The sequence below is a fragment of the Myotis myotis genome, unplaced genomic scaffold (assembly GCF_014108235.1).
Source record: "Myotis myotis isolate mMyoMyo1 unplaced genomic scaffold, mMyoMyo1.p scaffold_m19_p_3, whole genome shotgun sequence".
Lineage (NCBI taxonomy): Eukaryota > Metazoa > Chordata > Mammalia > Chiroptera > Vespertilionidae > Myotis > Myotis myotis.
Genome location: NW_023416335.1, coordinates 156,787,222 through 156,810,023, shown reverse-complemented (window position 1 = coordinate 156,810,023; position 22,802 = coordinate 156,787,222). Strand labels below are relative to the sequence as shown.

Genomic DNA, 22,802 nt, shown 5'->3' with positions numbered 1-22,802 from the left:
TTTAAGACCTTCCATATCTGAAATTATCTTTATTCTGAACTTAAAATTAAACCATTTTGGCCAAGTGTGGAATTTTAGGTTGGAAATAATTTCCAAATTATTTCTAAATTTTGAAGGAATTTCTTCATTGTCTTCTACCTTGCAGTGTTGATGAATTTTTGACCATTGTGTGACTTTTTTCTTTCTTTCTGGAAACTTTTGGAATTGTTTCTGTGCCCAGTATTCTGATACTAGTCTATAATGATGTGTCTTGGTGTGGCCGTGATTTGTTTTGCTGGATACTTACTATGCCCTTTTAATTAAGAGGCTCAGTTCTTCATTTCAGGGGAATACTTTTATTTATTTTATTTTATTTTATTTTTTGTTCATCCTCACCCTAGGATATTTGTTCATTGATTTTCTAAAAATATATTTTTAGGAGAAACCAAGATGGTGGCATAGGTAAACACAGGAAATTGCTGCCTCGCACAACTACTTAAAAATACAACTAAAAGAAAAACGGACATCATCCAGAACCACAGGAAGGCTGGCTGAGTGGAAATTCTACAACTAGAAGGAAAGAGAAAAGCACACTGAGACTCAGAGGAGGTGCGGTTTGGAACTAAAGTGCAGAGGTACGGAGGCGCATGTGAAAGGGCTGGCAACTGAGGATGCTGCTGTCTTTTTCAGTCGGGAGGGAGTCTCAAGCTCCAGAATGCTCTGAACTCCAGTTCCAGGCGAGTCTCTGGGGACCCAGACTCATACGGGGAGAAACTGGACTGTCTGGCATGGGTCGGAACTCCAGGGCAGCTTTCTCTCAGAGGTGCTTGCAGCGATTACCGGGACACTAGGACTCGGGGCCTCTTAGGGCAGGGCTAAGGATCAGGCATTGCTGTTTGCTCCACCCTGTTGATCCCCTGAGACCCCGCCCCACCCAAGCTGTGTGCAGAGGCTTTTGCATATGAAAGGCCTGGCACTTTGCAATCTGAAAATTACCTAACAAACTGCAGCTGGGTCAGAGAGATCCAGAACTTCCAAAAGAAGACCCAAGGCCCCACAGCAGCTTGTATTGCTTCACAGCTGGGCCTCATCTGGGCACCTCCAAACCCCAAACAAAGAATGGGAATCTTCAGATCTCTCCATAGCTCCTGCTGGGTAGCCTCAGGAAGAGGCTAAATTAGCACCTCCTTAGAGATCCAAGAGCCAGTGTACCCAGTGGTCAGAGTGGGACCATCCAGATTACAACTCCTCAGATCCATAAGGGACACACTCAGGGGGAAGACTCAGTGAGCACCAAAGCCCCACTGAAGCAAGTCTTGCCCCAGAAGGGTTTCTCCAGCACAGAAGTTCTCCCACTGTAGACACAGCTGATTCTCAAAGCCAATTGGCCTGAAGGTCAATTCATCCCAGTGATACCTACAACAATCAAGGCATAACTACAAGAAGACTGTGCACAAAGCCCACAAGGGGGTGCACCAAGAGTGTCCACCTCAGGTAATTGGGGAGGCTGAGCCACTGGGCCCTACAGGACACCTAGCACAGAAAGCCACTCTATCAACACAGGGAAGCAGCCAAAATGCGGAGACAAAGAAACAGGTCACAAATGACAGAAATGGAGGAAAGCAAACTACTGGATATAGAGTTCAAAACCACACTTATAAGGTTTTTCAAGAATTTTCTAGAAACCGCCTATAAATTTGGTAAGACCCTCAATAAGTCTAGTGAGACCGCCAATAAATTTAGTGAGACCCTCAAGAAATCTAGTGAGACCCTCGAGGATATGAAAAAGGACCAACTAGAAATTAAGCATACACTGACTGAAATAAAGAATATTATACAGAGTTCCAACAGCAGACTAGAGGATCGCAAGAATCAAGTTAAAGATTTTAAATACGAAGAAGCAAAAAACACCCAACCGGAAAAACAAACAAAAAAAAAAGAATCCAAAAATATGAAGGTAGTATAAGGAGCCTCTGGGACAACTTCAAGCATACCAACATCCGAATTATGGGGGTGCCAGAAGAAGAGAGAGAGCAAGATATTGAAAACCTATTTGAAGAAATAATGACAGAAAACTTCCCCTACCTGGTGAACTAGGACTAGAGACTCGCCTGGAACTGGAGTTCAGAGCATTCTGGAGCTTGAGACTCCCTCCCGACTGAAAAAGACAGCAGCATCCTCAGTTGCCAGCACTTACAAGTCCAGGAAGCACAGAGAACCCCAAACAAAAGGAATCCAAAGAGGACCACACCAAGACACATCATCATTAAAATGCCAAGAGCAAAAGACAAAGAGAGAATCTTAAAAGCAGCAAGAGAAAAACAGCTAGTTACCTACAAGGGAGTACCCATAGGACTGTCAGCTGATTTCTCAACAGAAACTATGCAGGCCAGAAGGGAGGAGCAAGAAATATTCAAAGTGATGAATGCCAAGAACCTACAACCAAGATTACTTTACCCAGCAAAGCTATCATTCAGAATTGAAGGTCAGATAAAGAGCTTCACAGATAAGAAAAAGCTAAAGGAGTTCATCACCACCAAACCAGTATTCTATGAAATGCTGAAAGGTATCCTTTAAGAAGAGGAAGAAGAAGAAAAAGGTAAAGATACAAATTATGAACAACAAATACACATCTATCAACAAGTGAATCTAAAAATCAAGGCCATCAATAAATAACCTGATGAACAGAATGAACTGGTGATTATAATAGAATCAGGGGCATAGAAAGGAAGTGGACTGACTATTCTCGGGGTGGGGAGGAAGGTTGTGGGGGGTGAGGGAAGAGACTGGACAAAAATCGTACATTTATGGATGAGGACATTGGGGGGAGGGGTAAGGGCAGAGGGTGGGGTGGGAACCGGGTGGAGGGGAGCTATGGGGGGAAAAAGAGGAACAACCGTAATAGCCTGAACAATAAAGATTTAATTAAAAAAATAAAAATATATTTTTATTGATTTCAGAGAGGAAGGGAGAGGGAGATAAAGATAGAAAAATCAATGATGATAGAGAATCAGATTGGCTGCCTCCTGCACGCCCCCTACTGGGGATCAAGCCTCCAGCCCAGGCATGTGCCCTTGACCAGAATCGAAACCTGGGACTTTTCAGTCCTCAGGCCAATGCTCTCTCCATTGAGCCAAACCGGCTAGGGCTTCCATTGATTTTTAGAGAGAGTGGAAATAGAAGGGAGGGGGAGAGACAGAGAGAAACATTGATGTGAGACAGACACATCCATTGGTTGCCTCCTGCATTCGCCCCAACCAGGGCCAGGGATTTAGCTTGCAACCAAGGGCTGTGCCCTTGACGGGACTTGAACCCGGGACCCTTTAGTCCACTGGCAGAAGCTCTGTCCATTTAGCCAAATCATCTAGGGCTCAGGGGACTACTTTTAAATAATTTATTTAATTATTCTTCCCTCTTAGTCTCTTTTCTCTTTCTGAAACTCTCATTATTTAGATGTTTGACCTTCTGGAGAGATCCTCTAATTTTTTTTAAATTTTCTCCTAAAGTACGTTAACGTAAAAAAAACCATTGAAACCTATAAAGAATTTTTGTGAGTTTATTTGAGCCAAACTGTCGACATATGTTGGGAAGCAGAACCTCAACGAATTGAGATAATGCTCCGGAGAATGGTGGGGTTACATCTGTATTTATACATTGCAATCAAACGAGGGACATAGGTGGGTTACATGAAATTCATTGGTGACAGATTAAGGAGGAGGGATAAGCAAAGCAGGGAAACCCCTGGGATTGGATAAAAAGTAAAATGATGGACACACACTTAGGTGGGTGCAGGAACAATTAACATGATGATGAAGGAATTTGTGGTACCTGTCCTGGGACCCAGCACATTTAGTTGTACCCCAGAGGCTCCAGATAAAGGGAAGTCACAAGTTACCCAGACATTTCAAGGGTATGTTATCATAGATGCAAAAAGACAGTTAGGTTCAGTTAAGGTAAAGTTGACCTTGTCAGTGAAGATACTGGCCTAGGACGCAACTGCCCACCATAACTGCTTTTAGTTAAAGTTTAATTTCAGACCATCCTTTGTGGTTACTTTAGGTCTCTGAGTTTGCAAGACTGCCATGCAGGCCTCCCCTGAGCTTGTCAGGTCAGCATGTGGCCCCTTTCGTCCACAAGTAGTTATACTAAAGACTTTCCTGCCCTAGCCAGCTTGGCTCTGTGAACAGAGCATTGGCCTGTAGACTAAAAGGTCCCGAGTTTGATTCTGGTCAGCGGCATGGTTGGGACTCATGCAGGCAATTGGTATTTCTCTGTCTCCCCCTCTCTCCTCCACTCTCTCTTAAAAAAAAAAAAAAAAAAAAGGAGGGGGGCGGGGTGGTAAGAGATCAACCGAAGGACGTGTATGCATGCATATAAGCATAACCAATGGACACAAGACACTGGGGGGTAGGGGAGGCCGGGGGAATGTCAAGGGGGGAAAAAAAGGAGACATATGTAATACTCTTTGTAATACTTTAGGCAATAAAAAAAAAAAAAGGAAAAATATCCTCGGGTGAGGATTAACAACAACAACAAAAGATTAAAACAAAATAAGAAGACTTTCCTCAAATATCTAATGATCCGTGGCTGTCTGCTTCTATTTAAGAGTAAGGACATTAAAAAGCTTTTTGGAAAGACTGTGTGAGGATGGCTGGGCATGTAGGACAAGGGCTTAATGGTGAGATTCCTTCATCTATTTCATTAAGAGAACCCTGATGAGAGTATCTTTGGGATTTCTCTTCTGGGCTGGTGAGATTCCTCAGAGTTTTTCAAAGGTATAATCATGCTCTTGTTTACCTTTGGTTAGGAATCTATTTCTCAGTTTTGCTAAACCAGTTACCATCCTTCATTTCCTTTTTAGCTTCTAAAAATGTTACTGCTGCTGTCTCCTTCCCCCCTCTTTGTTTTTATATGGCCTGGTGCGTGCGCGTACACACACACACACCTTCCGTCTTTAACGGAAGCCCCCACTGTTTATAATTTTATAATTTTATTGGAGGACAACATATTATACAGACCAGAATCGTCTAGATAGGTTTTGACACAGTTACCAGTTGGCCTTAAAGTTGTATGTATATATGAAAAGAGAAATGTTTTTATGTAATAGTTTGTTTTGCAAAAAGGATTATCTTTCAGGGGCGTTGCGTGCACCCACCCATTGGCGTCTATCCTCCTCTTGGCGAGGGTCGGATAAAATTCAAGAAACGACTAAAAAAGTACTAAGAGATGCAAGCGACAGCTGTGCGAGGACAGACTAAAACTACTTTAACCAGCACCGGGGGCAGAGACCACGCCTCTCCGCCACTGGGAGAGGGTGGGAGGGAGTCTGATCTCGTCGATGATTGGTTGACGTCTCGGACCAATCACGCGTAGAGAGTGGTTTTGCTAGTCGTCGGGATCCACCTCCCCTTGGGCTTTGGGGCCGCGCTTACAAATGGGACGAGGGAACGTGAGAGGGACAGAACATCTAGCCAATGAGACTTTGGGGTGTTAATAGACGTGTGAGGCCGCTGCCAGGTTTAGGGCGGAAGGAGTTCTGGATTAGAAGAGGAGCGAAAGATGGCGGCAGAACCGCGGCTGTCCAGGCTGTTGGGGCTGCTGCTTTTGGGGTTACTGTTCCCCGCAAGCCTGACGGGCGGTGTCGGGAGCCTGAACCTGGAGGAGCTGAGTGAGATGCGTTATGGGATCGAGATCCTGCCGTTGCCCGTGTTGGGAGGCCAGGTGAGGAGGCGTAGAGCGCCGAGGGTCCCGGGCAAGGGGCAGGGGGAAAAGTAGAGGAAGAAAGGCTGCTGTGGAGTCCGCGGCGCAGCCTAAGGAGAATCGGGAGGAGTAGGTGAGAGGTTTACGATGTTTCCTGAGAATCGACGGCTGAGACCCATTCCCTGGGAGCCGGGGTTGGGAGGGCGGGGCTTCCCGCTGTCAGCTTCGGTCCCAGTTCCTCTTCGAAACACCTCACCCTCCGCCCCCTGGAGAAGTGGGAGTCCCCTCTCCCCTCGCGCCGCAAGCACATCTGGAGGCTTGCGGCTCATGCAGTGTTGACTGGGCTTGTCCCCAGGATGCGAAGAGGGCTCTCATTGTTCTTCCTGACCCCAGCCTCTCTTTGCCGCCCTGTCCCCCGACTGTCCGTCCCCCACTTCTACCCTAGAGCCAAGCTTCGGACGTGGTGATTGTTTCCTCTAAGTACAAGCAGCGCTATGAATGTCGCCTGCCAGCTGGAGCCATTCACTTCCAGCGTGAAAGGGAGGAGGAGACACCTGCTTACCAGGGACCTGGGATCCCTGAATTGTTGAGCCCAATGAAAGATGCTCCTTGCCTGCTGAAGGTAACGGGCACTGGGGTGGACGGAGGGAGGGCTTGGGAACTAGCGGTCTGCCTGAGAACCAGAATGTCAGTGAGTAAGGTGGGATGGGGAGGACCTGTCAGAGTTAAGAAGGCCATTGGAGCCCGGCTGGCGTGGCTCAATGGTTGAGCATCGACCTATGAACCAGGAGATCACAGTTCTTTTCCCCGGTCAGGGCACATGCCCGGGTTGTGGGCTCCATCCTCAGTGTGGGGTGTGCAGGAGGCAGCCAACCAATGATTCTCTCTTATCATTGATGTTTCTATCTCTCTCCCTTCCTCTCTGAAATCAATAAAAATATTTTTTTAAAGAAGGCAATTTGAAGGAGTTGACCTGTTGTACAGACAGGAAAGAAGTAAAGAACCTTGCCACCACTGATGCTGAATATAGAGGAGCTCGGTTAGGGTAGATCTCAGAATAAGGGTTAAGCCAAGATTGAGGTGCCTAAAGCGGGTCAGTGCCCGGTAAGAGGAGCACTCCCCCAGAGAAGCCTTCCTGGTAAAGTCACTCGCTCTCCTTGTCACTCTGCCCCACTGTCCTATTTTATTTTCCTTATGCCACTTTTCATGATCTGAAATCATCTTATTAACTGAATCATCAGTTTATTTACTTTTGGTTTGAGTCCGAGCATTAGAATGTAAGTCCATAAGGTCAGAGACTTTATCTTGTTCATAACTGTATCCCCAGTGACTAGAATAGCAAAAGACGTGCTGTAGAAGTTCAGTTGACATTTTATGTTTCCCTGGTCTGAATGCTTCAAGAATACCATGATTTCTTACCTTTATGTATAGCAAAAAAGGTTTTAAAAACCTTTTAAAGGGGAGGTGTAGCAAGCTCACAGGGGAAAATCGACTCTTTTTAAAAGATTTTTTTCTTTTTAGAGAGAGAGAGAGAGAGAGAAATATTGGGGATGTGAGAGGAAAACTTCAATTGGCTGTCTCCTGAATGCCCCCTACTGGGAATGTGCCCTGAGCCTGACTCGAACTGGTAGCCTTTCTATGCACTGAACGATGCCCAACCAACGAAGCCACAGCGGCCAGGGTGAAGACAGATTTTAGAGGTATCTCTTTTTTTTTTTTTTTTTAAATATATTTTATTGATTTTTTACAGAGAGGAAGGGAGAGAGATAGAGAGTTAGAAACATCGATGAGAGAGAAACATCGATTAGCTGCCTCTTGCACATCTCCTACTGGGGATGTGCCCGCAACCCAGGTACATGCCCTTGACCGGAATCGAACCTGGGACCTTTCAGTCCACAGGCCGACGCTCTATCCACTGAGCCAAACCGGTTTCGGCTAGAGGTATCTCTTTGAGTCACAGAGTAAAGCAGCCCTCCTTCCGCTCTGAGAATCTGGCGAATTGAGTGTGGAAGCAGAGGGAGATGAGAAGTGGTGGAGAGGTTATGTGTCCTGGAGCCAGGAGTGATTCTGGTTCTAAGAAGAGACATCTGCACTCCATCTCCATGATTGGTGTTTTGTTTTGGTTTTTCATTGTCAGACCAAGGACTGGTGGACGTATGAATTCTGTTATGGACGCCACATCCAACAGTACCACATGGAAGGTGACTCACACCTACATTTTCCCTAAGCCCTCAGCAACCCATCATGGAAGGTGACCTGCCTCCCCAGGCCCCTCCTCTGCTAGTCCTTTTAGAAAGGAATAACTGTGATTCACTGTGGTTTCTCTTTCTCTTGCAGATTCAGAGATCAAAGGTGAAGTCCTCTATCTGGGCTACTACCAATCAGCCTTCGACTGGGATGATGAAACAGCCAAGGTGGCAGGAGTGTGGGACTGGGAGAGAAAGGGTTGCTGGCTGCAGACTAAAAGCCCTGACAAGAACGGGAGGGTCAGGATTGGCTGACATGTTTCTTAGAGCTTGGTGGCCATTCTTCCTCCTTTCTCTCCTTCTCACATCCTCTCTTTCCTGCCTGATGTCACCCCCAGGCCTCCAAGCAGCATCGCCTGAAACGCTACCACAGCCAGACCTATAGCAATGGGTCCAAGTGCGACCTCAACGGGCGGCCCCGGGAGGCTGAAGTTCGGGTGAGTCTTGAAAGAAGGAAGTTGATACTTCCTCAGTGACAATTCAGATTCTAGATTGACTTGTCAATGAAGAATTCAAGGTTGCATTTTATAGTCCAGAGGGTCCTTCCCAGGCCCTAAAGCCTAAGTTTAAGACTCATATTTCCAGCTATCAGCTGGATGTCACTGCCTGGAGATTCAGAAGCACTTCTAGTCAGCATTTCCCAAATCCTCCCCTCTAAGACCCCAAACACACTTGCTCTTTTGTGCATGTTTCTCCTTTCTGTCACCTAAGCTAGAAACTTGAGTGTCGTTATTGACTCTCCTTTCTCCTTCTCTGTCCTTTCTTCATTTAATGACTCTTCCATGAGGTCGTGCTGGCGTAGGCGTTGGGCTCTGCTCTGGGGATACATTGTGGGCAAACATGCAGCCCCTGACCTCATGGAATGCATAGTCTGGAAAGGAAGACAGATGTTAAAGGATTCAGAGTCCTGCCCGTGTGGCTTAGTGGTTGAGCATTGATCCATGAACCAGGGGGTCACGGTTCGATTCCCGGTCTCTGGTGGGGGCACATGCTCAATCCCCAGGAGGGGGTATGCCGGAGGCAGCCGAGCAATGATTCTCTCTCATCATTGATATTTCTTATCTCACTCTCTCTCTCCCTTCTTTTATCTGAAATCAATTTTTAAAAAATCACAGGAATGAGTCTGTGATTACAAACTGAGGAGTGATGTGAAAAAAAGGAATTTAGTTCTCAGAGTAAATACCAAAGCCCATTCATTCTATTCTAGATTTATCTCAACTCTCCTCTTCTTTCCTGTGCTTGGTACCTTCATCTCTCACCCGCATAACTACCAATAGCCTCTAAATAAGTGTTGCTGATCTAGTGGTCCTTAGTGAGTTCAGGCAGGCAGGCAGATGTATGGTGGGAAAAGTTTTTTAGGTGATTCTAATGTGTAATTCACAAACACATCTGTGGAGAGCCACATGACACAAGAATTATCTTTCTGTAATACAGAGTTTCACATGCAGTTGTGTGCTAGTAAATGTTGAACAGCCAGTTACCAGGGTGTAGGGTAAAGGGGTGAAGAGGGGAGCCCTGATTTATAATGTTTGCCAATATCCTTAGTATAAATATTCCCACCATGGCTCAATTCATGCTATCACTATGATGTCAACTATCTTGCAACATTCCTGAAAATCTCCCAGTGGCTCTTGTGAGCTGGTGTGAGCTGCCCCCAGCACACCACTATAGGCATCTGTCACTTCTCTGCCCAAACTGGAAAACCTTTGATGATTGTGCCTTGTTTAAAGGGTACGTTCCAAATATTTCACCTCAGATCAATGTGGTAGCAGTGGAGGTGGCTGAAAGCAGTTGGATTCTGAATGTATTTTGAAGGTAGAGCCAATAAGTTTTATTGATAGATTGGATGTGGGGTGGAGTCAAGTATGACTCCAGGGTTTTTAGCTTGAGCAGCTGGGAGAATGGAATTGTCATTTAGAAAAGTGTGAAGGAACAGGTTTGGAGGAGGAAGCTAGGTTGGTGTTGGGCATATGAAGGCCAGGTTGCCTATTAGACATCCTAGTGGTGATATCCAGTTGGTAGTTGGCTCTGGTATTCTGAAGTTCAGGGATGAGGTATGGCCTGGAGGTAAAAATACTCATTGTGTTTCTGTCCCACTGGCCCTTTTTCTGGCCTTTGAACCAGCAGATCTCATTATTGCTATCACATGGAACTATTTTTCCACAGATTTTTGAATGGCTGGGGCCATCCTCTCATTCAGATTATATATTCCTGTGACACCTCCACAGGGAGACCTGACGTAGGCACACAAACACACACATGAGCAAACACGTGTGCACCCCTTTACTCCCATCCTGATAAACACCTATAGAGTTTTATATTCTTCAAAGCATGAAATTATCTTCTTTGTTTGAGTTTAATCTCTCTATCTACCCACACTAGAATAAGCTCCAGGAAGGCAGGGATAATGCCTATCTTATTTTCTGATGTATCCTCAGCACCTGAAACTGCCTAGCAACAAGTAGGATAGTTACTGAGACAGCTATAGTGGGAAGAGGAGTAGGTTTGGTGAAGGAAAATGATTTCGGTTTTGAACAGGATGATTTTAGTGCCTGCAGGTACCCAGGTTAGAGATGTCTGAGGAAGCTGTTGGATCTGTGGGCCTGGGGCTCAGGAGAGGGATCTGAGTTGAACACGGAGGACTGAGAGTCGTTAACGTATTGGTTATGATTGGAGTCATAGTATGAATACAATCCCCCCAAAGAAACAATATATAGTGAGAAAAGTGGGACAGAACTTTGAGGGAGCTGTTGTTGAAATCAAGGGCAGAAAGGAGCTTAGCCAAGGAGAAAGGGCCAGAGAGAAGACTATCGTGACATGGAACCCAGGAAGGACATATCTCAACTAGAGACTGGTCCATGTTGTTGGCTGCATCTGAACCTTCAAGGAAAAGGAGAATTAAAAACTGTACATGATCATGGGAGTTATCTATATATATAAAAGTCTAAGCGGCCATTACCACCAAATGACTGGAATGACCAGAACAGGTGGTCGACCAGTCACTATGACGCGCACTGACCATCAGGGGGCAAATGCTCAACACAAGAGCTTCCCCTGGTGGTCAGTGTGCTCCCACAGCCAACCTCCCCAGGTCCCTCCCCCAGCCGGCAAATCTCCTGTAGTCCCTCCCCCTGTCTGGCAGGCCCTGTCCGGCAGCTGGCAGCGGCAGCTAGCAGGTACTGGTGGACAGCTGGCAGGCCCCAGCTGGTGGCTGACCCAGCCCCAATCGGGACTGGACGAGATGGCCCCAATAGGCCCTGATCGCTGGCCAGGCCTAGGGACCCCACCCGTGCACGAATTTCGTGCACCGGGCCTCTAGTTATTTCAATAAAAATCAAAGGATGCACATAGAAATAAAAAATTCAGATGGTAGGCATGAGAACCAGATAAAAACTTCTAACTCCTCTACTCTTTATTATCCCGACCAGTCCTTTGGTTGGATTTAATGACAGAGGTCATTGTGATCTCTGTTAGAGCAGTTACAGTGGGTGGTGAAGATGAGGTGTTGAGAAAAGTGATGAAGTCTGGCTATGAAGAAGAGGGAAAGGTGAGTGCTAGTGAGAGGGGCTGTGGATTTGGGGAGGGTGCTACTTTGTTATTTTTTGTTTTAAGATGGGGGCGCTTTTTTTTTTTTTAACAGCGTAGTGGTTTATAACTTACGAAGTGATCCTTCTGATATAAGTCTAGTACACACCTGACACCATACAAAGTTATTACAATATTATTGATGGTATTCCCTATGCTGTACTTTACATCCCCAGGACTATTTTGTGATTGCCAATTTGTACTTCTCTCTTCTTCTTCTTCTTCTTCTTTTTTTTTTTTGCAGAATTTTATGGTTTTATTAACACAAAAACAGTGCACACACAATCTGTCTATTCATTTTTTTCGCTGCACAGCCTGGCATTGGGATTGGTGCTCTGATGGCCAGCTGGGCTGCTCTTTCCACAATAGCTTTGCGGATCTTTGAGGAGACACTGTGAGCAATCTCAGCACAGTGAGGTTTGTAGCACTTCAAGCTCCTTGATGCTGTGGACCAGGAACTTATGAAAGTCACTGGGCAGCATGTGCTTTCTTTTCTTTTATATATATGCACACACACACACACACACACACACACATATATATTTCTATTGATTTCAGAGATGAAGGGAGAGAGGGAGAGAGAGAAACATCAGTGATGAGAAATAATCATTGACTGGCTGCCTCCTGCACAACCCCTACTGGGAATTGAGCCCACAACCAGGACATGTGCCCTGGACCGGCATCAAACCTGGGACCCTTCAGTCCGCAGGCCGAGGTTGCTCTGTCCTCTGAGCCAAAGCAGCGAGGGCTGCTTTGTTTTCTTGTTGCTCCCATAGCCAATGCTGAGCATCAAGGTCTGGCCCTTGAATCTTCTGCACACCCTGTTGTCAGTGCCTCGGGTTTTCATCAGTTACTCTTAACTTTGATGTATCTGTCTGACTGGTGTCAGATGAACTTTTTAGTCCTCTTTTTCTTTAAAATATATTTTTTATTGATTTCAGAGAGAAGGGAGAGGGAGAGACAGAAACATCGATGATTAGAGAGAATCATTGATCAGCTACTTCCTGCATGCCCCCTACTGGGCATGTGCCCTGGACTGGAATCGAACTCAGGACCCTTCAGTCCGAAGGTTGATGCTCTATTCACTGAGCCAAACTGGCTAGGGCTAAATACTTTTATTTCCCGACTGGTGTGGTTCAGTGGTTGAGTATCAACCTATGAGCCAGGAGGTCACAGTTTGATTTTTTTAAAATAAATTTTTCATTGATTTCAGAGCAGAAGGGAGAGGGAGAGAGAGATAGAAACATCAGTGATGAGAGAGAATCATTGATTGGTTGCCTCCTGCACACTCCACACTAGAGTTTGAGCCCACAACCTGGGCATGTGCCCTGACCGGGAATTGAACCATGACCTCCTGCTTCATAGGTCGGTGCTCAATCACTGAGCCATGCCAGCTGGGCTGGAGTTAATTTTTATACATATAGTATGAGTTAGGAGTCCATCTTTATGCTTTTTTTTTTTAAGCTTTTTTCTTTTTAATATATATATATTTTTTATTGATTTCAGAGAGGAAGGGAGAGGGAGAAAGAGATAGAAACACCAATGGTGAGAGAGAATCATTGATTGCCTCCTGCACAACCCCCACTGGGGATCAAGCCCACAACATGGGCATGTGCCCTTGACTGGAATCGAACTGGAGACCCTTCAGTCCGCAGGCCAACACTCTATCCACTGAGTCAAACCAGCTAGGGCCACCTTCATTCTTTTATATGTAGATATACAGTTGTTGATCATTTGTTGAAAAGACTTATTCCCACTGAATTATCTTGATAACCTTGTTGCAAATAAAATGATGATAAAAGTAAAGGTTAATTTCTGGACTCTCAATTCTATTTCATTGGTCTATATATCTATACTTATTTAAGCACCAAACTGTCTTGATTATTGTAGATTTATAGCAAGTTAAGTGTGAATCTTCCAGTTTTGTTCTTTTTCAAGATTGTTTTGACTATTTAGATTAGAGTCCCTTGAATTTTCATATGAGTTTTAGGATCAGTTTGTTAATTTCTGCAAACAAGGCAACTGGAGATTGCATTGACTCTAAAGATCAATTTGGGGAGTATTGTCATCCTTTTAAAAAAAATTTTTAGGGAGAAACATTGATTTGTTCCACTTATTTATTCATTCATTGGTTGATTCTTGTATATGCCCTGACCAGGGATCAAACCTGAAACCTTGGTGTATTTAGATGACACCATAACCAACTGAGCTACCCTGCCAGTGTAGGAGTATTGCCATCTTAACAATATTAAGTCTTGTACCCTAACCGGTCTGGCTCAGTGGATAGAGCATTGGCCTACGGACTGAGGTTCCAGATTCAATTCCGGTCAAGGGCATGTACCTTGGTTGAGGGCACATCCCTACTAGGGGGTGTGCAGGAGGCAGCTGATCGATGTTTCTCTCTCATCGATGTTTCTAGCTCTCTATCCCTCTCCCTTCCTCTCTGTAAAAAAATCAATAAAATATATTTTTTTAAAAAGAACCTTCATATTAAAAATATATATATTAAGTCTTGTAATTTATGAACTTGGATGTCTTTTTTTTTTTTTTTTAAATAGATTTTATTGACCTTTTTACAGAGAGGAAGGGAGAGGGATAGAGAGCCAGAAACATCGATCAGCTGCCTCCTGCATAGTCCCCACCGGGAATGTGCCCGCAACCCAGGTACATGCCCTTGACCGGAATCGAACCCGGGACCCTTCAGCCCGCAAGCCAACGCTCTATCCACTTAGCCAAACCGGTCAGGGCAACTTGGATGTCTTTCCATTTATTTAAGTCTTTAATTTCTTTCAGCAATGTTTTATAGTTTTCAGAATATAAGTTTATACTTTATTTTGCTACATTTATTCCCAATTATTTTATTCTTTTGATGCTATGCAAGTGGAATTATTTTTTTAATTTTATTTTTTGGGATTGTGCATTGCAGGTATATAGAAATACGGTATAATTGATTCCTGTATCCTGCAACCTTATGGAACTCGTTTATCAGTTCTAATAGTTTTTTTAGTGAATTTCTTTGGATTATATGTATACAAGATCAGGTCATCTATACTAATAAAAGGGTAATATGCTAATTAGACTGGGAGACCTTCCGGGTCAGGGAGGGCAGTTGGGGGCCATCAGGCTGGCCGAGGAGGGCAGTTGGGGGCCATGAGGCCGGCAGGGGAGGGCAGTTGGGGGAGAGCAGGCTGGGGGGGGGGGCAGTTGGGGAAAGAAGGCTGGTGGGGGGGCAGTTGGGGGCGAGCAGGCCGACAGGCAGAGTGGTTAGGGGCAATCGGGCAGGCAGGCAGGTGAGCGGTTAGGAGCCAGCAGTCCCGGATTGCGAGAGGAGTGTCCGACTGCTGGTTTAGGCCCTGTGGGATTGGGCCTAAACCAGCAATTGGACATCCCCTGAAGGGTCCCAGATTGGAGAGGGTGCAGGCAGGGCTGAGGGACACATACACACACACACACACACACACACACACACACCCGCACAAATTTCATGCACCGGGCCACTAGTCTATATATATAAAAGCCTAAGCGACCATCCAACTGGTAGCTATGATGAGCAATGACCACCAGGGGGCAGCCACTCCAACCAGTAGCTATGACCTGCACTGACCACCAGGGGGCAGACACTCAATGCAGAAGCTGCCAAACTGCAGTGACTTGGCAGGTGCAGTTCTCGGGTAATGTATCTGGAACCAGAGAGGAGGGAGCCTGATTCCAGGGTGCGTCACCTGAGAACCACCCTCTCGCAATCCAGGACCCCTCGGGGGATGTCGGAGAGCCGGTTTCGGCCCGATCCCTGCAGGCCAAGCCGAGGGACTCCACTGGTGCACGAATCCATGCACTGGGCCTCTAGTCTGTAAATAAAGGCCATTTTTTCTCCTAACCTAGTTGCCTTGCATTTCATTTTATTGTCTAATTGCTCTGGTCAGAAGCTTCAGTACAACCTTGAATACAAGTGACACAAGCAGACATCCTTGTCTTCTTCCTGATCTTAGGGGGAAACTATTCAGTTTTCACCATAAAGTATAATGTTAGCTGTGGATTTTTAATAGATGCCTTTTATCAGGTTAATGAAGTCCCCTTCTATTTCTAGTTTGTTGTTTTGGTCATGAAGAGGTATTGAATTTTGTCAAATGCTTTTTCTATGTCCAATGAGATGAACATGTGGTTTTTGTCCTTTATTCTATTGATAGGGAGTTTTAATTACATTGATTTTTTTATGTTATACCAACCTTTTACCCCTGGAATAAATCCTTCTTGGTCATGGTGTGTAATCCTTTTTACATGTTGATGAATTCAGTTAACTAGTATTACTTGAGGATTTGTGGGAGGTCTGTATCCATAAAAGATTTTATACTGTGGTTTCCTTTTCTTATGATATCTTTGTCTGGATATGGTATCAGGGTTATATTGGACTTATAGAATGAGTCAGGAAGTATTCCCTTCTCTTCTATTTTTTGGAAGAGTTTGAGGAGCATTGCTGTTTCTTACTTTAAAAAAAAAATATAGCCGAACCGGTTTGGCTCAGTGGATAGAGCATTGGCCTGTGGACTCAAGGGTCCCAGGTTCGATTCCGGTCAAGGGCATTTACCTTGGTTGCGGGCACATCCTCACTGGGGGGCGTGCAGGAGGCAGCTGATTGATGTTTCTCTCTCTCATTGATGTTTCTGACTCTCTATCCCTCTCCCTTCTTCTCTGTGAAAAATCAATAAAATATATTTAAAAATATATATATATATATATGACTATATATTTATATTTTTATTGATTTTTTATTTATTGATGAGAGAGAGAGAAAAAACATTGGTTTGTTGTTCCATTTATTTATGCATTCATTGGTTGACTCTTGTATGTGCCCTGCTGAGAGATCAAACCCACAACCTTGGTGTATTGGGATGATGCTCTAACCAACTGAGCTACCCAGCCAGGACTTCATTGATTTTTTTTTAATACATTTTTATTGATTTCAGAGAGGAAGGGAGAGAGCTAGAGAGATAGAAACATCAATGATGAGAGAGAATCATTGATTGGCTGCCTCCTGCACATCCCCCAGTGGATCAAGCCCACAACCCGGGCATGTGCCCCTGGCTGGAATCAAACCTGGGACCCTTTAGTCCACAGGCTTACGCTCTATCCACTGAGCCAAACCGGCTAGGGCTTTATTGATTTTTTAGAGAGAGAAGAAGGGAGAGAGAAACATAGATCGGCTACCTCCTGCACGCCCCCTACTGGGGATTGAGCCTGCAACTTCAGGGTCCATGGGATGATTCACTAACCGAGCCACACCAGCCAATGCTGTTTATTACTTTTTATTTACTTTTATTTTTTAATATATTTCTATTGGTTTCACAGAGGGAGGGAGAGGGAGAGAGAGACAGAATATCAGTGATGAGTGAGAATCATTGATCGGCTGCCTCCTGCATGCCCCCTACTGGGGATTGAGCCTGCAACCCAGGCATGTGCCCCTGACCAGCATCAAACCCGGGACCCTTCAGTCTGCAGTCGGACGCTCTATCCACTGAGCCAAACAGGCCAGAGCCACAAAGCCTTTTCCATATGGTAGATGGTAGTGATTGGCGGCATTCTCTCCAGACAAGCCTTATGCTTTTCAGACATCTGCCTTAACTCTACGTCTCTTTCTTTGCATATCCCATAATTTTTTGTTGGAAATTGGACATGTGAGGTAATATATTATAGCAATTCTGGATACAAATTCCCAAGAAATAAAGGAGATTATTGGTAGTAATTCCTATTTATTTGCCTTCTCTGTCCTGACAGTTCCTCTGTGATGAGGGGGCTGGTATTTCTGGGGACTATATTGATCGTGTGGATGAGCCCTTGTCCTGCTCCTACGTGCTGACCATTCGGACTCCTCGCCTCTGCCCCCACCCTCTCCTCCGGCCCCCACCCAGTGCTGCTCCCCAAGCCATTCTCTGTCACCCTGCCCTGCAGCCGGAGGAGTACATGGCCTACATTCAGAGGCAGGCTGGTGAGTGACTAAGAAAGGAAGGAGAGACACGGGGAGGGATAAGCAGAAGGTAAAGCACACAGAGCCCAGAGGAATGTGTCCCTGTCCTGCCCACATGCTGTTTCTCAGGAGACTCAAAGCAGTATGGAGAGAAAATGATAGAGGAGCTTCAAGACCTGGACCCTCAAATGTGGAGTGAGGCCAAACCTGGGGTGGTGCCCACAAAGAAAGCGGGTAGGACCTTGCTTCACCTGTCCCATGAAATTTGTCTCCGTTTCTTCCCTCCCCAGTCTTGTTGCCCTGGACTGACTTTTCAGTGTGGGATGAAAAAGTATTATGGACCCTTCTCCCTTGGTCCTCCTATTTGTTCCCTTCCATTTCTCCCCTACTTTCTGATTCCTCCCTGTTCTCTCTATCCCAGCTGCAAGCCCAACCAAGGATGACAGTAAGGAATCAGATTTTTGGAAGATGATTCATGAGCCAGAGGACCAAGTCCAAGGAGGGGAGGAGGCACAGGCTGAGGTGAGAGACAGCCTCCTAGCCATTTCTCTGATGAGGTTGAACCTGGGCTTTGGGATGGAGGGCTTCTCAAGCTGAGGTCATTATGCGATGACCTGCATCTGTCCAGGGATGCAAGGATATAACCCAGAACCATTGCCTTACCAGCATAAACAGCCCGGCTGGCGGGGCTCAGTGGTTGGCTCGACCTATGAACCAGGAGGTCATGGTTAAATTCCCAGTCAGGGCATATGCCCAGGTTGTGGGCTCGCTCCCCATTGTGGGGTTGTGCAAGAGGCAGCCAGCCAATGATTCTGTCTCATCGTTGATGTTTCTATCTCTCTTTCCCTCTCCCTTCCTCTCTGAAATCAATAAAAATATATATTTTTTAAAAAGAGTCTAAGTAGGTTTGCATATTTGACTCTGACTCTTCTCATCAGGAGCGGGAACCAAACATTGAGCCAGCAGATCCAGCTCCAGGCTCTCCCAGTGGTGAGGAAACCTCCATGTCTCTTTTACGGTTTGAATGTATTTCCTGGTGGGCAGGGATGGGGTAAGGGTGAAGGTAAACACTGAGGGAAGTTGGGCAGCCAGGCCAGCAGGGAATTCCTTTTTACTGGAATGTCCTCTTTGTAGACCATAGTTCTCTTCTATGGAGGGAGCAGGCGCAGTGGTTCTACTACTTCCTGACTTTGTAACCTTGGGTGATTTTACTTCACCCCAGGTTCCTCACCCCTCAGTGGGTAACCACTCCCACTTCAGCGGGCTGTTGTGAGATTGAATGGGAACGAATCTGTGGCTCCTAGTAGAATGTCTGAAACTGAGTAAACTAAATGGAGAACAGGGTCCGGGGAAGAGGAGCACTTGGCCCCAAAATGTCTTCTGGAGTCCTAAAAGCCGGGGGATTGCCAGAAGGGCCTCAGTACGCGAAAGAGCGGGGGCCTTAGCAACTTGTCAGCATCCTTCTCTCTCTCACCAGTGAGGCCACCTTAGGCCAGGGCTACGTTGGCCCCGTCTCTCTGACCAGATAGCTCCTGGAGATCGGGACCACGTCCTTCCTTGGTCTCAACTCTCTCCTTACGAGGTCAAAATAGAATTTAGAACACAACGGGTTCATTGCTATTTTTCCATCGCAGATTTTCAGAACAACGTGCAGGTCAAAGTCATCCGGAGTCCTGCGGACTTGATTCGATTGATAGAGGAGCTGAAAGGTGGAGCAAAAAAGGTATGGGCCCTGCTAACGGGAGGGGTGGGACCTGCCTCCCTGGCGGGAGCCTTCGGAGAACCACCCTGACCTCAGCCCGAGCTGGGCCACAGAGACTCAGTCCCTGCCTTTACTCCTCTCCAGTCCCCCTGCCACACCCCAGCCACTCTCTGTCCCCCACCATGGGTCTCTACTGAAACCCCACCCAACCACCTACCTTTTTCTTTCGATCCCCAGGGGAAGCCAAATGCAGGCCAAGAGCAGCCTGAAGAAGATGCTGCAGAAGTCCCCCAAAGGGAACCAGAGGCGAAGGAAAAGGGTGACACAGAACATCAGAATGAGGTGGAAGAAGAGGAGGACGAGGAGGATGAAGATGAAAATGATGATGAAAGGCAGTTACTCGGAGAATTTGAGAAGGAACTGGAAGGGATACTGCTCCCTTCGGACCGAGAGCGGCTCCGCTCAGAGGTGAAGGCTGGCATGGAGCGGGAGTTGGAGAACATTATCCAGGAGGTGAGCACAGCTCCTCCTCGTTTGCTTCTGCAGTGTCTGCTCCTGTGGGCAAGACAGGCTGCAGGCTGAAAGAGAACAAAGGTTAGCACCTAGCTCAGCTGGGGGCCTGGGGCCGGGCTCTCTGAAATGATCGCTGTTTATTTCATTAAAAGTGGGGACAGTGGGGAAGGGGGATCGGAGAGAGGGGTGAGTCTTAGACACGACTCTCCTGTGGAGCATGGACCACTGCCCTTGACTGCCCTTTGACTCTCCACTCTCCCTGGGCACTCAGACAGAGAAGGAGCTGGACCCGGATGGGCTGAAGAAGGAGTCAGAGCGGGATCGGGCTATGCTGGCCCTCACATCCACTCTCAACAAGCTCATCAGAAGGCTGGAGGGAAAGCAGAGTCCAGAGCTGCTGAAGAAGCACAGGAAAAGGAAGGTCGTCCCCAGAAAGCCTCCCCCCTCCCTCCGACCAGCAGGTGAGAGCTGTCATCGGGAAGCCAAGTCGCTTGTCTTGATCCCTCAGCTGGTGTGTGCAGGAAGGCGACACGTTCTTTCCCTCCTGAGGGTGCTCACTCTCTTCCCTGCTTCTGAAACGCTGTTCTCATTCTCGCCTTCTTCCCACCACCTCCATCCCTTTGGAAAGCAGCTTCTATCTAGAGCATGTCTGTCTTCTCTCTGACCGGCTTCCATATGCACAGAGCTTAGCACTTTCACTGACACGTGGTGGGTGATCAGTAGATCTTAACTGAGCGACAGTGCGCCGCGTGCTGAAGGCCACACATCTGTGCGGGAGGAAGCCTTTCAACAGGACTTTGCACCAGGAGAGACCCCAGCGGGCAGGCTGTGAATAAGCAGCCAGCTGCTCGTAAGCCAATTGCCTGGGCAGACTTGAAGTTATCCCTTCTTCTTGCACCCCCCTTGTGTCCATTCCATGGGGTTCTATGGCTGTGGAGATCAGTTTGAGTTTCAAACCTTCCATCCTACTTTCTCTATAAACAATTTGAGCACCAACATGGGGAGTGCTAACCCACAGCTTTCCAACCTGCTGCTGCTTTTTTGTTGTTGAAATTATAAAAGAAAGTGTAATAGGAAGTTTAGAGGTAGCAGAAATGAGCCAGCTGGGCTGCATGAGCTCAGGAAACAAGTTACAGAAGCAAAAGAAGGATGCTTGGAGCTTAGGAAAGGGGAAGGCAGGAGAAATGCATCTGGGAGGAAGGAGATGAGGCAGGGAAAGGCATGGCCAAACTCCCCAGAGAGAGAGCGTGCCTTGCTTCTTTAAACAAAACTTTTTTTGTTTAAAAGTGGCCTGAAAAAAAAAATAGTGGCCTGATTTTTGCTTCAGAAAACAAAAGTTTTCTGGAGCAAAATTTTGAGAAGGAACTGGCAGGGATGCTGCAGGGAAAGTTTTCCTATTGGTGAGGAGCAGGATGGAAGAAGGGAGCTGCAAGTGGTGGGGGGAGCTTACAGGCTGGAATGGGGTGGGGGACTGATTTATTCTGGGCCCTGGCTCATATACATGTTTGAGGTGGAATAACTGCCAAAACCAATTGGTGGCTTAGGGAGAAGTGACCACAGTAGCCCCTAACCCTGGAGTCACGGCTCTGCTTTGTGTCTCCCTGTGTGTCTCCCCCTCTAAGAGGAGGATCCTGAGCACAGAGTCCGGGTCCGGGTCACCAAGCTCCGTCACGGAGGCCCCAATCAGGATCTGACAGTCCTCGAGATGAAACGGGAAAACCCACAGCTGAAACAAATCGAGGGGCTGGTGAAAGAGCTGCTGGAGAGGGAGGGACTCACAGCCGAAGGTGGGCCCTGGGGGCGGGGCTGGATTAAGAGCTGTTGGAAGGGTTTGCTGCTGGAAACAGAGGGGCTGGGTCAAGGTGGACTGGAAACCTGGCGGCTGGGGCCCTGGGGGGGCAGAGGACCTGCACCGAAGCTCCCCACTCCTCTCCTCTCACTGCCCATCATGCTTCTTTCCAGGGAAAATTGAGATCAAAATTGTCCGACCAGGGGCTGAAGGGACTGAGGAGGATTCACGCTGGCTGACTGATGAGGACACGAAAAACCTTAAGGAGATTTTCTTCAATATCTTGGTGAGAGGCATCCTACCTCCAAGTCCTGGACCTCCAGCCTGCCCCCTCCCCTAGTGCGCTGTGGTGTGGAGAGCATGGTTGAGTGACACAGGCACATCCCAGGCTTGCCACTGTCTGAGCTTCAGTTTCCTCATCTGTAAGACAGGCTGGTGGTCCTGGCCCCTGGGCGTGGGGCCCTGGGCAAGAGCCCTGTGAGAAGTGTGTGTGCCCCATCCCTGCCTTCCCCGTGCTGCTAGTTCTGGATCCTGCAGCTCACCCTGTTTCCCCTCCCTTACCAGGTGCAGGGAGCCGAAGAGGCACAGAAGGAACGGCAGCGACAGAAAGAGCTGGAGAGCAATTACCGCAGGGTGTGGGGCTCTGGAGGCGGGGAGGGCACCGGGGACCTGGATGAGTTCGACTTCTGAGACCACTACTACCATCGGTTCGCCAAGGAGCCCAGAGTCTTCCTCAACTGGCCCCACTGCCTCCCCACCATCTCCCACCCCCGGGACCCTGAAGGCAAAGCAGCAGGGTAGAGCTGAGCTGTGGACTTCTGGGCCCCCAGCCAGGGTGTGGAGGGGCCATGGGGTGAGTGCTGCTGCTACTGCTGAGAGCGTCCCTGAAGACCTCCCCAGGCCTGTGAGTGTTGCTCTCCCAGGCTTCTCCCCACAGCCCCTCCCTGCTATGTCCCCTAACTTGTTGGTCCCTGTCCCCGCCCCCCCCCCCCGCCCCCCCGAGATCTTTTGAGTAGAGTAGAGCAGGAGGAGCATGAAGCCTGCGCTGTGTAGCAGGCCTAAGAGTCAGGCCCGACCCTGCCCCTGCTGCTGTTGGGAGTCACCTACCCCCTTCCCTTGGATTGGCTTGGGATTTCCTGCTCCTTTCCCTTTCCACACTGTTCCCTACAATCTCAGCTGAGGCACCTTCCTCTGTTGCTGAGATATGGGAAAAAGTTGCCCACCGCCTCTGATACAATCCAGTGAAAAGGGTGGGGTACAGACCCGCCCATCATGTTCTTGAACAATCAGGTTTCTAAATAAAGAACTGGACCATTACTCCATCAA

General features: G+C 47.2%; 1 protein-coding gene across 3 annotated transcripts; it reads left to right on the top strand.

Annotated features, from left to right (window-relative positions):
- The first annotated feature begins 5,503 nt into the window (after positions 1-5,503).
- Positions 5,504-22,802, top strand: OS9 (OS9 endoplasmic reticulum lectin). 3 transcript variants are annotated; one of them, XM_036298350.1, is made up of 15 exons: positions 5,504-5,700; positions 6,125-6,301; positions 7,817-7,880; positions 8,017-8,093; positions 8,264-8,362; positions 17,283-17,493; positions 17,602-17,706; positions 17,894-17,994; positions 18,411-18,462; positions 19,107-19,195; positions 19,412-19,687; positions 19,959-20,148; positions 21,310-21,474; positions 21,650-21,762; positions 22,041-22,802. In XM_036298350.1, exons 1-15 carry the CDS (start codon positions 5,539-5,541, stop codon positions 22,164-22,166), a joined length of 2,007 nt encoding a protein of 668 aa, XP_036154243.1. In that variant the 5' UTR covers positions 5,504-5,538; the 3' UTR covers positions 22,167-22,802. The 3 variants fall into 3 exon arrangements, with proteins under 3 accessions (XP_036154243.1, XP_036154244.1, XP_036154245.1); XM_036298351.1 differs by lacking the exon at positions 17,602-17,706; XM_036298352.1 differs by lacking the exon at positions 21,310-21,474.

Coding starts and splice junctions, on each gene's coding strand:
- OS9 (XM_036298350.1), top strand. CDS start 5,539: ATGGCGGCAGAACCGCGGCTGTCCAGGCTGTTGGGGCTGCTGCTTTTG. Junction 5,701..6,124: donor TGCCCGTGTTGGGAGGCCAG/GTGAGGAGGCGT, acceptor CTTCTACCCTAG/AGCCAAGCTTCGGACGTGGT. Junction 7,881..8,016: donor CCAACAGTACCACATGGAAG/GTGACTCACACC, acceptor TTTCTCTTGCAG/ATTCAGAGATCAAAGGTGAA.